This window comes from Papio anubis, chromosome 11 (genome assembly GCF_008728515.1).
Source record: "Papio anubis isolate 15944 chromosome 11, Panubis1.0, whole genome shotgun sequence".
NCBI classification, from domain to species: Eukaryota; Metazoa; Chordata; class Mammalia; order Primates; family Cercopithecidae; genus Papio; species Papio anubis.
The window spans coordinates 106,710,540-106,727,009 of record NC_044986.1 but is presented as its reverse complement, the minus strand read 5'-3'; the positions used below and the strand labels follow the sequence as shown (position 1 = coordinate 106,727,009).

Here is a 16,470-nt window from a genome sequence, read left to right as displayed (position 1 = left end):
CTCTGCAGGTACTCATCAAGAAAGATAATGTGACTTCTAAATTGTGGGCTCAAACTGGATGGCAAGGTGCACAGTGGAAGAGAGCAGAAGTGTTTTTAGGCATTCGTTCACATACACAGGTGTGTAATACAGGTAGTTATGGGGTGAGTGAGTTCTGCTGATTTTTTTTTTCATCCTATTTCCTTCCATACTCACAGTCTTCTTGCTCCCCATTCCCTTTTTGATACGTTCTATGGATGCGTAGACACGACATTTAACACTCCATGGGGCATTTTACATAAGGAATTGACAACTTCAGAATACTCCAATTTCTTCCAAGTAGATATTCGTACTTCTAGGAACATTTAATTTGAATAACAACCTTCCTTCACTCCCCAACCAGCCCCACACATATAAAGAACGTTTCCCTCTGTTTTGCAAATATATTCTCAGAGCTTGTACAGCAATTAATTCTTTCAAACCCAATTTAAAAGATAGTCTTTGGAAAACATATTATATTGTTAAACCTTGTTATAGGCAATAGATTCACCTAATTTAAAAATATTTTTTGGGAGGCACAATATTATGTAATGTTCTACTTGTCTTCATGGAATTTGTGATAATAGTAAGAGGATCAGACCTATACATATTAATAACTAAAGAAAAGTACTAGTATGCAACTGAAAATGTTTAAATTGAAAATAAGCATGTGCTGAAATGTTTGGCACAAAGCATATTTCTTATGGATTACCAAGAAAGCAAGGCCTCCATTGGCTGCTGTTTTATTGGGAATTTTCTTTAAGATGAGGCTTAGCTCTGAAGATTTGTTAAAATTTGAATAGGCAGAGTGAGAACACAGAGCCATTTATGTACAGCATTTTCTTCTTAGTCTTAACTGCCTGGGTCTTAATTCCATGAATTTAGAGCCGTTTATCTCCAGATAGAAAGGATAAAATTCTTGTTGAATATTGCATTTTCACTCTTCCCCGTGCAGCTGGGGTAGTCAAGTTGGCTGTGAATGTTCAGATAAATACATCTACAACCATGTGCTTTCTCTGATAGATCAGCTGCTCCCAACTCCAGTGGGAGTATACAGGCTTCCATTGTATAAAAGCATTGATAAGTATTACAGCCAATTTCTTAGAATGATAGGTGTAGTAAATCCTATGTATCTTTTGCCTCTCTCTGGAATCCAGTTTTCTTATGAATCACTTGTAGATAATTTAGGATGTGTATAAGAAGGAAGTTCAACTTGAAGCAGTAAAGACTGAATAGCTATTTCATAGTCTTGCACAATATGAAAGTTTTGTTAGAGGGATCCCAACTGTTCTGCCTCTCAGGTCTTTAAACTGAGGCGAGAAGAAATCTCATCAAGAACATGTAGAAGGTTCTACTCTGTCACACTTGGGCTTCCACCCCAGGTGATGAAGTCTTAACTACTTCTGTGCATGTAAAATATCTGTATAGTAAAATAGTGAAGTAATATTAAGGGGAATTTCAGCACATATAATCATTATTAATTTAGCCATTCTGAATTTCTAATTTTTCACATATTGAGATTAAAGAGAAGTGTACCGCTGATTTTTTTTGACTCTTAAAACTAAATATTAATGGCTTGTGAATATTTGCTGTTTTATGTGTGATTTCTTCCATAAAATATTATTGAGCACTTACTGCATGCAAAGCACATTGCTATGCACCATGCACGAGAGAGTCAATGATGAGTTAGGCACACTCTTCACGATTCTGCTGTTTCTTACAAGATTATTCTCATTAGTCTCACAAAGATGAGTGCCTCTAGCCCTTGGGGAAACATATAAAATATTTTTAGAAATGGTATGCTGAACATCTCTGGGAAGTTTGTATAATTTTGTTTGGGAACACCCCCAAATTTAGACAAAATATGTAATTATAATTTTTACTATTAGAGCAATCACATATGTAGCACTTACTGAGTGCTACATACTATTATATGAATTTTTAAAATATTTACTCATCTTGCTTTCACAATAACCTTCCAAGTTACATAGTATTATTATCTCCATATTATAAATTAGAATACAGAAATACCCAGGTGTTAGGTCTTCTGCTCTAGTTATGTAACTACAAGTGGCAGAGGCTGACTGTAGACACGGTCAGGCCTTCCACCAGTCCACAGTGCAACTGCCATGCTACATTGTCTACCAAATTTTACAAAAATAATTAACCCTGACTTTATTCTGTCTGAAAAAAAAGGATACATTGTAGTTTCTCTCCTTTTTAAGAACAGTTAATCACATTCAGTGTTAAAGTCTAGGGAATCCCAGCCAACACTGTGTGAAAGGTTGAGATGTAAATGATGATTTGATTATTTGAACAAGGCAAGCAACTGAGATTGGACCTATACGACAGAAGATAAGCAAATTAATAGTGCAACATTCATTGCATTATCTGATTTCTTATTCACAGAGCATTACAGCACATATTGAAATTTTAGACTATCCAGATAATAGAGTATCTTTTTTATTTTGCATATCAATATTTTTCCATGGCTTGATTTCCCTTTTAAGAAAGTCGTTGTCCTTATTATACTTTTTGGTTTCATCTCTTTTTAATCACTTTCAAGCTCTTCATCTATTTTACTAATTTATTTTTTTCTTTCCAAGCTCACCTACTATGAAGAGCAGTCTATTCCTTTTATGTAAACTCACTATACAAACACAGTTATATTTTTCTTTTGATAATGTGAGAGGCATGATTTCAATTACTCCATCTTCTCATGTTAAGAGGAGAACACCTAGGTTCACACAACAGTATAAAGACCTATCACATCTGAAGGGAAAAAAAACTATAATTATTTATTTTAAGAAAAATAATCGTCCAGAATTGGTCAAAAGACATTTCTAAATATGGTAACAGTAAATATTTTGTACAACATCACTAAAGTAAAACTGTCCTTGTTAACTCACCTCTAATTGTTCTAAATTTATTTTGAAATATCTGAATATTTCTTATGTTAACATATACATACTTAGCTTGCAGAAAAACTTAATAAAAAGACTGAATTCATTTCACTGAAATATCCTAAGCTACAGAATATGTGATGTTTTATGTAGTTATGAAACAGCATTCATTTTTATTTCAAGCAATGGTATTGTTAACAAATTGAAGATGGAATTTGTAAAACCATTAATGATTCCTGTTGCTATTCTTCATTCTTCCTGATTCTACTGAAGTCCACATATGTGGGAGATCGTCGTCAAACAATAGGACACGTGAAGATTCTGTTCATCACATATATGAATCAAAAGCAAATCAAAGTCAATTCCAAAGATGTGTCCAATTAAAAAAAAAAAACACTCATGGTATTGAAGACTTATCTTTTAGCTTTCAAATAGTAGGAATGGAGAGATCTGAGGAATGACAAGAATTGAGCAAAATAAGGAATCTACTTGTATCTTTTCACTCTTTTCACTCTTGGTACTTTACATCATCCGATCGACCTACTGCTTTCCTGTGCAGCAATACTCTGAAACAGGAGTAGGTCTTGTTTGACATCTGACAGCTGGCAAAGGCAGTAGTGGATCGTGTCTCTTGCCAATTTTCTAGACCTATCTCCTAAAAATCTAGACATGAGCCAGTGGTGTTGCCACTCCCACATTCTTAGGTGTTGAGAATGACCTAGGTCTTAAATGGTCCTTAAATTTCCTGGGTCATTTTCAACATAGGGACATTAAAAAAACAAGGCAAAACAAACAGGTTCAAGCTTGATGTGCTTGATAAATAGTGTTTGTCCAGGTTTTGAACTTCTTGATTGACAGTGTAACTGTAACTGGCTTTTTTTTTTTTTTTTTTAGATTGTCTTCAGAGCCAAACGTGGTATCAGTTACATAGGAGATGTAGCAGTGGATGATATTTCCTTCCAAGATTGCTCCCCTTTGCTTAACCCAGATAGAAAGTGTAATGCTCACGAATTCATGTGTGCTAATAAGCACTGCATTGCAAAGGACAAGCTTTGTGATTTTGTGAATGATTGTGCTGATAATTCAGATGAGACTACTTTCATTTGTCGTAAGTAAAAGGGTTCTGTTTTCTTACTTTTACCTTCAACTGCCATAGCCTTACTCAGTATGCTGCGTTTATTGTTGAAACATGCAGAGTGTGTGTATCTCAATACCGGGGGAAGGTAAGGTGATTTAACTTGATTCTTTCCCTCCTTTCTCTGAATAATTCATTTATACTCATAATTCATTTAAAACCGATTGATGACTCTGTGTGTGTGTGTATGTGTGTATTAATTGGAGATAAATTGGAAAACAGGTGTCTTCAAAGAAAAATAGAATGGAAACAAGTATTTTTCATATGAAAGTTTTTTGTTTGTTTGTTTGTTTGTTTTTTCTTTTTGTGAGACGGAGTCTCACTCTGTTGCCAGGATGGAGTGCGGTGGCATGATATCAGTTCACTGCAACCTCCGCCTCCCAAGTTCAAGTGATTCTCCTGCCTCAGCCTCCCGATTAGTTGGGACTACAGGCACGCACCACCATGCCCAGCTATTTTTTGTGTTTTTAGTAGAGATCAGGTTTCACCATGTTGGCCAGGATGGTCTTGATCTCTTGACCTCATGGTCCACCTGCCTTGGCTTCCCAAAGTGCTGGGATTACAGGCATGAGTCACTGAGCCCGGCCTTAAATAAAGTTTTTTTTTTTGAAAAATTACAGGCAAAATTTTCATTAAAGACAATTCATGCAGGGCTGGTGAGCCTACAGGCTCTGATGCATTTCAGAGGATTGTCATTTCTCTGTGTATGTTGTCAGATGTGATAGGTTGTTAAAAAAAAATCAACACCCTGATAAATACCTGTATATAAAATAGACATAGTGATCTCTCAAGGAGATACATATCAGCTGGGTGATATGGTTGAAAGAGATCAACTCATAATGAACACCATATATTAAAATATCCTTAGCTAAATGGGCCATATGTACTCATTCTGCTAGGCCTGTAAAATTGTGCAACATAGTCCATTTGTGGCTTCATTTAACTGCAAATGAGGTGAATATAAATTGTCAAAATGAAGGTTGACAAATTATGTCACCATTACCTTTAATAATTTCTGAACTAGAATATTGCAGTTTGATATTATTTGCTTCTTGGAACCGAAACTGAAATATCATGAACAACTTCAGCTCACATATACATAGAACTTTTAATGTTCAAAGCCTTTTTTATTTATTAATTTTCATTTGAACTTCAGAAGCCTTGAGACTTAGGTGGGAAAGATATTCTTAGTGCAGTCAACAGATGAAGCTGTCAACAAGAGTGGCTTAGGTTTTGTCAAAGTTCATAAAACTTGTACTGATAGAGTTGGTCCTAGAACAGAAGTTTTTTTAAATTATTATTATTATACTTTAAGTTCTGAGACACACATGCAGAACGTGCAGGTTTGTTACATAGGTTTACACATGCCATGGTTGTTTGCTGCACCCATCAACATTAGGTATGTCTCCTAATGCTATCCCTCCCCTAGCCCCCTAGCCCCTGACAGGCCCTGGTGTGTGATGTTCCCCTCCCTGTGTCCATGTGTTCTCATTAGAACTAAGTATTTTGATTTATGATCCAATGTTTTGCCCAAGCTACCATACCACTTCTTTTAAAACAAATTATTTCAACTTTTAGAATCAGCGGTACATGTGCAGGTTTCTTGTATAGTGTGATGGTGAAATTTGGGGTATGATTAGTCTTGTCAGCCAGATAGTGAGCATAGGACACAATAGATTTTTAGCCCTTTTCCTCCCCTCTCCCTCCCCACTCTAGTAGTCCCCAGTGCTTATTGTTCTCATGTTTATGTCCACGTTTACCCAGTGTTGAGCATCCACTTACAAGTGAGAATATGCAGTGTTTGGTTTTCTGTTCCTGCATTAATTCACTTAGACTTATGGCCTCCACCTGCATCCATGTTGGTGCAAAGGACTTGATTTCATTCTTTTTTTATGACTGTGTAGTATTCCATGGTGTATATGTAACAGATTTTCTTTATTCAGTCCACAACTGATGGGCGCCTGGATTGATTCCATGTCTTTGGTATTGTGACTCGTCCTGTGATGAACATAGGAATGCGTGTATCTTTTTGGGAGAAAGATTTATTTTCCTCTGGTTATATACCTAATAATGAAATTGCTGGGTCAAATGGTAATTCTGCTTTGAGTTCTTTCAGAGTCTTCAAACTCCCTTCCACAGTGGCTGAACTAATTTACATTCCCACCAGCAGTGTGTAAGCTTTACCTTTTCTTGGTAACCTCACCAACATCTGTTATTTTTTGACTTTTTAATAATGGCCATTTTGACTAATGTAAGATGGTATCTCACTGTGGTTTTGATTTGCATTTCTCTGATGATAAGTGATACAGAGAATTTCTTTCATATGTTTATTGGCTGCTTGTTTGTCTTCTTTTAGAAAAGTGTCTGTTCATGTCCTTTGCCCACTTTTTAATGGGGTTGTTTTTGCTTGTTGAATTGACTAAATTCTTTATGGATTCATGAAGTGTGACCTTTGTTGTATGTGTAGTCTGTGACTATTTCCTCCCGTTTTGTAGGTTTTCTGTTTACTCTGTTGAGAGGGTTTTTTTTGTTGTTTGTTTGTTTTTTCTGTGCAGAACTCTTTAGTTTAATTAGATCCCACTTGTCAATTTTTGGTTTCATTTCAATTGCTTTTGATGATTTAGTCATAAATTCCTTGCCAGGGCTGTTGTAAAAAATTCAGTTTCCTTGGTTTTCTTCTAGAATTTTTATAGTTTTAGGTCTTGCCTTTTAAGTCTTTAATCCGTCCTGAGTTTGTATTTATATATGATAAAAGGTAGAGTTCCAGCTTCATTCTCCTGCATATACCCTACCACTTTTGTGTATAACTGAATCTTAAAAAAAAAAACTTAATGTTTTTACCACAAAGAGATGACAAGTGTTTGAGATATGATAAGTGTTAACTTTGATTTGATCAGTACTATAATATATACATATATTAAAACATTACACTATACCCCATAAATATGACAATTAATGTGTCAGTTGAAAACAAAACTTATTCTCTATAGACATAGATGGCCTTTTAAAATCACATGACTATATATTCTTTCAATTTTGGATTATTTATTATATACATTATTATATGAACAAGGAAAAATACTTTGCTACTCTGGAATTCTGTATTTGTTAATATTTATCTTTACCTTATGAATATTTTCTGCTGTTGTTTTAGTTACTTCTGTATCAAATGCTTGTACATTTTCTTCATTGTCATTTTCAATTAAATATCACACAAACATATAAGGTTAACAGTTAGAGCACACATAATGCTTTTGAATTTTATTTGTAATGTCACCAGTGTATCTCTTTCCTAGAGATATAGTTTAGTGTAATTTTTCAGAATTCAAAGTATCATTTTATTTCTGGCTAAATATTTCTTGAGCTCTTTGTATTTAAGCTCTAAAGTTGTGCATATTTCTAGGAATTTCTCTCTGTATGAGGGAAAGTATGCTGATTTACCAAGGGAATCAGAAACATATTAAAAATGTACTATCTTGGTAGTTCTTCTGTTTCAAACCTAAAGGCCAAAGTAATCATGAGCCTTTGGAGGATAAGTTGTACCAGAAGGTGCTTTTTGGTGAATGATTGCAAAATCTCTTGTTCTTTTATTTTTAGATTTGAGTGGGCATATTCATACCAGTAATATTAGAGCAAGAAAGCTGAATTAGTTCCAAATAATGCCCAGGAATAAAACTTTTTCAGCTGCTGGTACAAAGAAAGAAATTAGAATAAACCTGATTTTGGCATTGGTTGCCATTACATGAGAATTATCTCTTTTAACATAGCATTGCTAATGTTTTTTTGAAGTTCAACTGTGTTTCCAGTCTACTGGTCTTAAATGTTATGTTTTAGTTATAAAGTGACTGGAATCTGCCATAGGAATTATTTGTGGTGTTATTATATTTATATGCTATAAACTTTGATGCCCTAATTAGACCCAGAAGAAGAGAAAGACAAAAGAATCTCCATAGCAACTGATTTCAAAAGTTTGGCTGGCAACCAACCATGTATTTGGGTTTAAATTCCACAGTTTCCTTTCTTTGTTTTGTTTTGTTTTGAGAATTCTAAGTAAAGCTTGAACACATATCACAACTCTAAGAAGGCTTTGAAAATCTGATTAGGTAGAAATATACCATCTAGGAACAGCAGAAAGAATGAAAGAAATCAACTCCTTTTAAAGATACAAGACGTTTCATGGAGAAAAAAATATTTTTTATTACTATACTTTAAGTTCTGGGGTACATGTGCAGAACGTGCAGGTTTTGTTACATAGATATACACGTGCCATGGTGGTTTGCTGCACTCATCAACCTGTCATCTACATTAGGTATTTCTCCTAATGCTATCCCTCCCCTAGCCCCCCACCCTCCAACAGCCAATAATAGGCAAACAGAGAGCCAAATCATGAGTGAACTCCCGTTCACAATTGCCACAAAGTGAATAAAATACCTAGAAATCCTTTGTAATATAAACGTGTACATCCTGCTTTAATTATCTGTAGATAAATGTAGACTCTGAAAGCAAAATCTATAAAAAAGTAATTTAAAAAAATAATCTGAATGTCACTTCTGTAATACAGGATGTAGTCAAAGTGATTTGTGTATCTAGGAACTCCAAAATCTTATTTGAATATAATCATGCCATTGATACAGAGACTTCTTTCAGAAACAACCATTTTATTAGTTTCCAAATACATTCTAATTAGCTTATTTACTGATGAGTCACAATTCAGAGTACTTCAGGCATTCTCAAAATGTTTTAATTTTGTGCTATGGTAAGGATGCAATAGAGTTGACCAGCATAGTCAGTGATCTATACCTAATGGGCATATGTAACGCAATTTACCAGCTTCAGATATGTATGATTTTCAAGCACACACAGAACATTTAGCAAGGAACAAAAAAGGGTTATAATTTTAAATGATAAGGCAATGTTTAGGAAAATCCCATTGTTTAGGAGAAAGACACTTTAAATAGCCCATGTCCCCCTCCTAAATCACATTAAATTAAAAAATGTTTTGAAACAGAAATAACAATAATATTGCATGGCATAAACTATGCGCTTTTTCTAAGCCAGTAGATAGAGAAAAATATATTGCCTTAAAAATTTATATTAGAAACCAGTTAGGTAATAGCACAAATTAATGAGCACAAATTAATAGCACAAATTAACTCTAAGATGGAGGACTTCAGAAGACCAATAAATTTTCAAAACCCTGCCAAAAATAAAGAAAATAAAGACAAAACTGTTTAATTAATACATATTTATTGGGCAGTTGCTATATGACAAGCAATGTTTGAGACACCTAGTATACATCATTAAATGAAACAGAAAAAAAATCATGTTCTTCTTGAGCATGTACTTTTGTGTTAAACAGAAAATATATATTTTGTGTGTATATATATTACACAAAATATATTGTGTGTATTTATTTGTATATATAATACACAAACTTACACTTTTGTATATGTAAGTAAACTTTCATACTTACATATGTGTATATAAACATGTATTTGTACATGCTTACATATGTGTATATAATATGTGTATAGGTACATGCTTACATATGTGTATATAAGTAAGTTACACAGCTTGTTAAGTAATAGGTACATACTTACATATGTGTATGTAAAATTACACAGCTCGTTAGGAGGTGATCAGTACTGTGATAAAAAGATAAAACATAAGAAATCATAAGATGGAAGGATGGCAAATTAAAATATTAAGTATCATGGTAAGGACAGGCCTAGATGAGAAGGTATTCAAGCAGATTTTTGAAGGAAGTCTGGGACCTGCTGCTTTCCTTTTTAAGCTTTTTAATTATAGCCATCCTAGGGAGTATGAAGTGTAATCTCATGGTGGTTTTGATTTGCATTTCCCTAATGATGAATGATGTTGGACATCTTTTCTTGATCTTATTGGTCATTTGTGTATCTTTTTTGGAGAAATGTCTATTTTGCCCGATTTTTTTTCACAGAATTACCTTTTGTTGAGTTATAGGAGTTCTTTAGAATTCTAAATCTTAAATCATTATCAAATATGCAATTTGCATATATTCATTATCATTTTGTAGGTTGTCTTTTTTCATGTTTATTTTTAATGCCTTTAGTTTTATAGCAATTTTAGGTTTACAACAAACTGAGTAGAAAGTACAGTTATCAACTGGGTGCAGTGGCTCACGCCTGTAATCCCAGCACTTTGGGAGGCCAGGGCAGGCGGATCATGAGGTCAGGAGATCAAGACCATCCTGGCTAACATAGTGAAACCCCGTCTCTTCTAAAAATACAAAAAATTAGCTGGGCGTGGTGGCACGCGCTTGTAGTCCCAGCTACTCGGGAGGCTGAGGCAGGGGAATTATTTGAACCCAGGAGGCAGAGGTTGCAGTGAGCCGAGATCGTGCCACTACACTCCAGTCTGGTGACAGCAAGATTCCGTCAAAAAAAGAAAGAAAGAAAGAAAGAAAGAAAGGAAAAGGAAAAGGAAAAGGAAAAGGAAAGGAAAGGAAAAAAGGAAGAAAGGAAGAAAGGAGGGAAGGAAGGAAGGAAGGAAGGAAGGAAGAAGGGAGGGAGGGAGGGAGGGAGAGAGAGAGAGAGAAAGAAAGAACATATACCCCTTATTTCCATATACCCACAGCCTTCCCCATACAAGAGTGGTACATTTTCTACACTCAATAAACCTAAAATGACACATCATTAACACTCCATAGTTTACAGTAGGTCTCACTCTTGGTGCTGTACATTCTGTGGGTTATAACAAATGTATGATAACATGTATCGACTATCATAGTATCCTACAGAGTCGTTTCATTGCCTTCAAAATCATCTATGCTCCGCCTGTTCATTCCTCTCCACCCTTAAACAGCTGGCAACTGATTTTGATCCTGTCTGCATAGTTTTGTCTTTTCTAGAATGTCATGTAGTTGAAATCACACAGCATTGTAGCCTTTTCAAATGTCCTTTTTTCACTTGATAATAGACATCAAAACTCATTGCTTTTTACAGCTGGATAATATTCTGTTCTGAATATGCCACAGTTTATTTGTCCATTTGCTCACTGAGGGGCATCTTGGTTGCTTCCAATTTTGGCAATTATGAATAAAGCTGCTGTAAGCATGCATGTGCAGGTTCTTGTGTGGACATAAGTTTTTAACTCCTTTGGGAAAATATCAGGGACCAAGTTTGCAGGGTTATATGGTAAAGTATGTTTAGTTTTGCAAGGAACTGCCAAACTGTTTTCCAAAGTGACTGTACCATTTTGCATTCACAGCATCAATGAATGGCAATTTCTGTCACTCCATATCTTTGCCAGGACTTGATGTTTTCAGCTTTTTAAAATTTTTGCTATCTTAATGGGTATTTAGTGGTATGCCACTTTTTAAAATTTGCAATTTCCTGATGACATATGATGTTGAGCTTCGTTTCATTTGCTTACTTGCCATTGTATGTCTTCTTTGATGAGGTATCTGTTCAGATCTTCTGTCCGTTTATTAATTAGGTTGTTTGTTTTTGAGTTTTGAGTGTTCTTTGTATGTTTTGGATAATAATTTTTTCTCAGATGCGTCTTTCACATATTTTCTTTCAGTTTGTGACTAGTCTTCTACTGGTAATTTGCTTTACGGTGTCTTTCAGAAAGCATCACTTCTAAAATTTAAGAAAGTCCAACTTACCAATTACTTGTTTCATGAATTGTGCCATTGGTGTTGTATTTAAAAAACTATCACTATAGCAAAAGATCATCTAGATATTCTCAGATGTTATTTGCCAGCATTTTTATAGTTTCGCATTTTATATTCATGTCTATTATCCATTTTGAGTTAATTTTTGTGGAGAATATAAACTTATAAACTCTGTGTCTAGATTCATTGTTTTGCATGTAGACGTTCAGTTTTTCCAGCGCCATTTACTAAAAAGCCTCTTCTTTCTCCATTGACTTGTTTTTGTTGTTTTTCAGATATCAATAAGCATATTTTTGTTCATCTGTTTCTGGGCTCTGTATTGTGTTTGATTCATCTATTTGTATATTCTTTTGCCAATGTTTCATTGTCTTGATTACTGAAACTTTATTGTAAGGCCTGGGGTCAGGTAGTATTAGCTGTCTTCTTTTGTTTTATTTTTACTATTGTCTTGACTATTCTGAATCTTTTGCCTCTCTACGCAAGCCTTAGGATTGTTTGTCAATATCCACAAAATAACTTGCTGGGATTTTATTGGGATTGCATTGTATCTAAAGGTCAAATTGGGAAGAATTGATATCTTGACAACCTTGACCATTTCTATTGATGAACATGAATTAACTCTCCATTTATTTAGTTATTCTTTGATATATTTTATCATAGTTTAATAGTTTTCCTCATATACATCTTACATCTGGCAGGGTGCAGTGGCTCACCCCTGTAATGCCAGCATTTTGGGAGGCTGAGGCAGATGGATACACTGAGGTCTGGAGTTTGAGACTAGCCTGGCCAACATGGCGAAACCTCATCTCTACTAGAATTACAAAAAATATAGCTGGATGTGGTGGCAGATGCCTGTAATCCCAGCTACTCAGGAGGCTGAGACAAGAGAATCACTTGAACCCAGGAGGCAGAGGTTGTAGTGAGCCAAGATCGTGCCACTGCACTCCATCCTGGGTGGCAGAGCAAGACTCCACCTCAGAAAAAAACAAATAAAATAAAAATAAATCTTAAATCTACTTTGTTAGACATATACCTAAGTATTTCATTTCTGCGGAGAGAGAGTGCTAATATAAATGTTATCATGTTTTTAATTTCAAATTCCACTTGTTCACTGTTGATATATAGGAAAGCAATTAACTTTTGTGTATTAATCATGTATCTTGCAAACCCCTGTAATTGGTTATTAGTTCCAGAATATTTTTGTCTTTTAGAATTTACATAGGTAATTATGCCATATGTGACGAAAGACAGTTTTGTATCTTCCTTCCTAATTTGTGTAACTTTTACTTCCTTTTCTTGTTTTATTGCATGAGTTAGGACTGTCAGTGTGATGTTGAAAAGGAGTTATGAGAGGGAACATCTTTGTCTTGCTCCTGATATTAGCAAAAATGCGTCTAGCTTTTCACCATTAAATGTAATTTTAGCTGTAGGTTTTTTTGTAGTTGTTCTTTAAGAAGTTGAGAAAGTTTTCCTCTATTTCTAGTTTGCTGAGAGTTTTTATCATGAATGGGTGTCGGATTTTGTCAGATGCTTTTTCTTCATGTATTGATATGATTATATGATTTTTTGTCTTTAGTTTGTTGATGTGATGGATTACATTGTTTGGTTTTTGAATGTTGAGCCAGCCTTACAAACCTGGAACAAACCCCATTTGGCTATGCCATGTAGTTATTTTTAGACATCGTTGGATTTGATTTGCTAATATTTTATTGAATATTTTCAGATCTATGTTCATGAGAAATGTTGCTCTTTAGTTCTTGTTTCTTACAAGTTTTTGTCTGGTTTTGGTATTAGAAGTAATACTGGCTTCAAACAATGAATGAGAAAATATTCCCACTGCTTCTATCTTCTATAAGAAATTGTGGAGAATCTTCCTACCATTTTTAGGTTGCTGTCTTCTTGATTCAGCATTTTCTTGCTTGTTGTAATCTTTTGACTGCTTTCCAGAGTTCTGACAACATTAATTCTGACATTTTTGCTTGCATTTTGATGTGTCTGTGGCTGAACGGAGCTTAGAGCTGCCTCTTCACCAGTTTGCTGATGTGACTTCTGCTTTTGCAAGAGACTCCCCACCTGCAAGGTCTGCAGTTCATGTTGCTTCTCACCCACTGTAAAATTCTCTGTGAGATGTGCCTTTTTCTCTAAATTTAATCACAGTTTTTTTGGATGTCTCAGATTTTTGTAAAACCATAACAAAATAAACCATAAAAAATATCACCTCCCACCATGTCTCTCCCTGACATGTGGGGATTACAATTTGAGATGAGATTTGGGTGGGGACAAAGAGCCAAATCATTTCATAGTAGGTATATATATTTATGGGGTACATGAGATGTTTGAATACAGGCATGCAATGTGAAATAAGCACCTCATGGAGAATGGGGTGTCCATCTCCTCAAGCATTTATCCTTTGAATCACAAGCAATTCACTTGCACTCTTTAAGTTATTTTAAAATGTAAAACTAAGATATTACTGATTATAGGCACCCTGGTGTGCTATTAAATAGTAACTCTTATTAATTCTGTCTAACTATATGTATATACACACACACACGTACATATATATACATATTTACACAATATATATATAGCTACATATATACTATATGCTAGTATATACATATACTAGTTATATACTATATATAAAACTTTGTGTATATATAGTTAGAATGAATTAATAAGACCTACTACTTAATACCACATCAGGGTGACTATATATATATATATATATATATATATATATATAGTGTACTTGTGTGTGTATATATATATACACACACATATACATACATACATACACACACACATACCTAGGAGGATGTTTTTCCTGTCAAAAGTCTGAAAAACAGTCTCCAGCTCTACACTTGGTTTGGACTTTATCCCAAGACCATGCTTTCATGATGGAGCCCTGGGTTTGGTCTTTTCTGGAAGATATGTTTTAGCATTCCACTATTTAAATGATCAGTTAACATTTCTACTTCCGAGGTTTAAAATCTCCGAATTTCTGACCTCTCTCCTTGCCTTCTTAAATGTGTTTACTAGCTTATCAGTTCTTTCCTGAGCTTAAATTTTTCTTGTGGCATCATATCAAATACATCAAGTAGTAACCAATTCATGTTTTCAACATTTTGCCCGGAAAACTCCTCACACAAATTTGTAATATAATTATATACATATTCAGCTTTCCACAATATCTTGGGCACTAGGTTTATCAAATGTTTTGATGTTACATAATATAAATCTCAATTTTTTCAGTCTCCTGTAACAATTCCTTTATTACCTGCCATCCTGGTCATTGCTACAAATTTTAGGTAATTTTTATGTCAGCACTCCATTAAAGTACTAATTTCTGTATAAGTTATCTGTATCATGATAATGCTGTGTAACAATCTACAGCAAAAATCATTGTCAATTTAAAAACCGTTTCTTATTTTCACCCTGTAATGGTGAGGTTCTATGATTTGTTTTCTTAATTTTTAAATTTCTAAATTTTGTAGGTACATAGTATGTGTTATATTAGTTCATTCTCACACTGCTATAAAGACATATTTGAGACTGGGTAATTTATAAATAAAAGAGGTTTAACTGACTTACAGTTCCATATGGCTGGGGAGGCCTCAGGAAACTTACAATTACAGTGGAAAGTGTAGGGGAAGCAAGGAATGTCTTCCATGGAAGCAGAAGAGAGAGAGCGAGAGAGTGAGTGCTTTACTTTTAAACCATTAGATCTCCTGAGAACTCACTCACTATCATAAGAACAGCATGGGGGAAACTGTCCTCATGATCTAATTACCTCCCTCCAGGTCCCTCTCTGACACATGGAGATTACAATTTGAGATGACATTTGGGTGGGGATAAAGATCCAAACCATTTCATAGTAGGTGTCTATATCTATGGGTTACATAAGATGTTTTGATTCAGGCATGCCATGAAAAATAATCAGATTCCAGAGAATGGGGTATCCACCTTCTCAAACATTTATCCTATGTGTTACAATCTATTTACACTCTTTTGCTTATTTTAAAATGTAAAATTAATTTATCATTGACTGTCATCAATTTGATGTGCTATGAAATAGTAGGTCTTATTCATTCTTTCTAACTTTTTTTTTTTGTACCCATTAACACTCCCAAAAGGTTCTGTGATTTGGGTTGAGCTTAGCAGGGCTTAGTTGTAAGGTGTGGGTGGAGTTCATGCCTGAGCCAGCAGCTACGTAAGTCATGTTATTTGAGCAGAAAATAGAAGGAAAAAGGCACAAATCCAGACATGAAAGTAAATGTTTATTCTCTGCCTGTGTCATGTCTCTAAATATTTCATTGGCCATAGAAAGTCACAAATCCATTTCCAAAATCAATGGGATAGAAAAGTGTACTCTGCCTAGATTGGGAGGATGAGGGGAAAGAACATTAAAAAAAAAAAAAATCAACCAAACTCTTATACTCAGTCACTTACTAGCAGTCTTTCACAATTATTACAGATATGTTTAAACACAGGTTATTTCCCACTGGATGAAATGTGCCTCAAAATATTATTACTTTTTACGTCATAGCAGAGCAAAATTAAATATTGCTAAAGAATTAAACTTACTTCTAATCAGATTTTGGTCTAGAGAGCATCAGCATCTTTGCTAGCATTGAGGCCCCATCTGAGACTCACGAAATCATAAACTTCTTGTTAGCAAGTTCCTCAGGTGATTCATATGTGTATTAAAATTTGAAAAGTGTTGCTTTCGATAATACAACAATTTCACAAAGCTT

The 16,470-nt window shown here is 34.6% G+C and overlaps 1 protein-coding gene across 1 annotated transcript in view; it reads left to right on the top strand.

The window, feature by feature from the left end:
* MALRD1 (MAM and LDL receptor class A domain containing 1) overlaps positions 1-16,470 on the top strand; it is a 682,023-nt gene that overhangs the window by 280,623 nt on the left and 384,930 nt on the right. The window contains exons 23-24 of the mRNA XM_031652710.1: positions 9-119; positions 3,816-4,029. Of these exons, the coding sequence (XP_031508570.1) occupies positions 9-119; positions 3,816-4,029 (325 nt within the window). The remainder of the gene's footprint in view (positions 1-8; positions 120-3,815; positions 4,030-16,470) is intronic.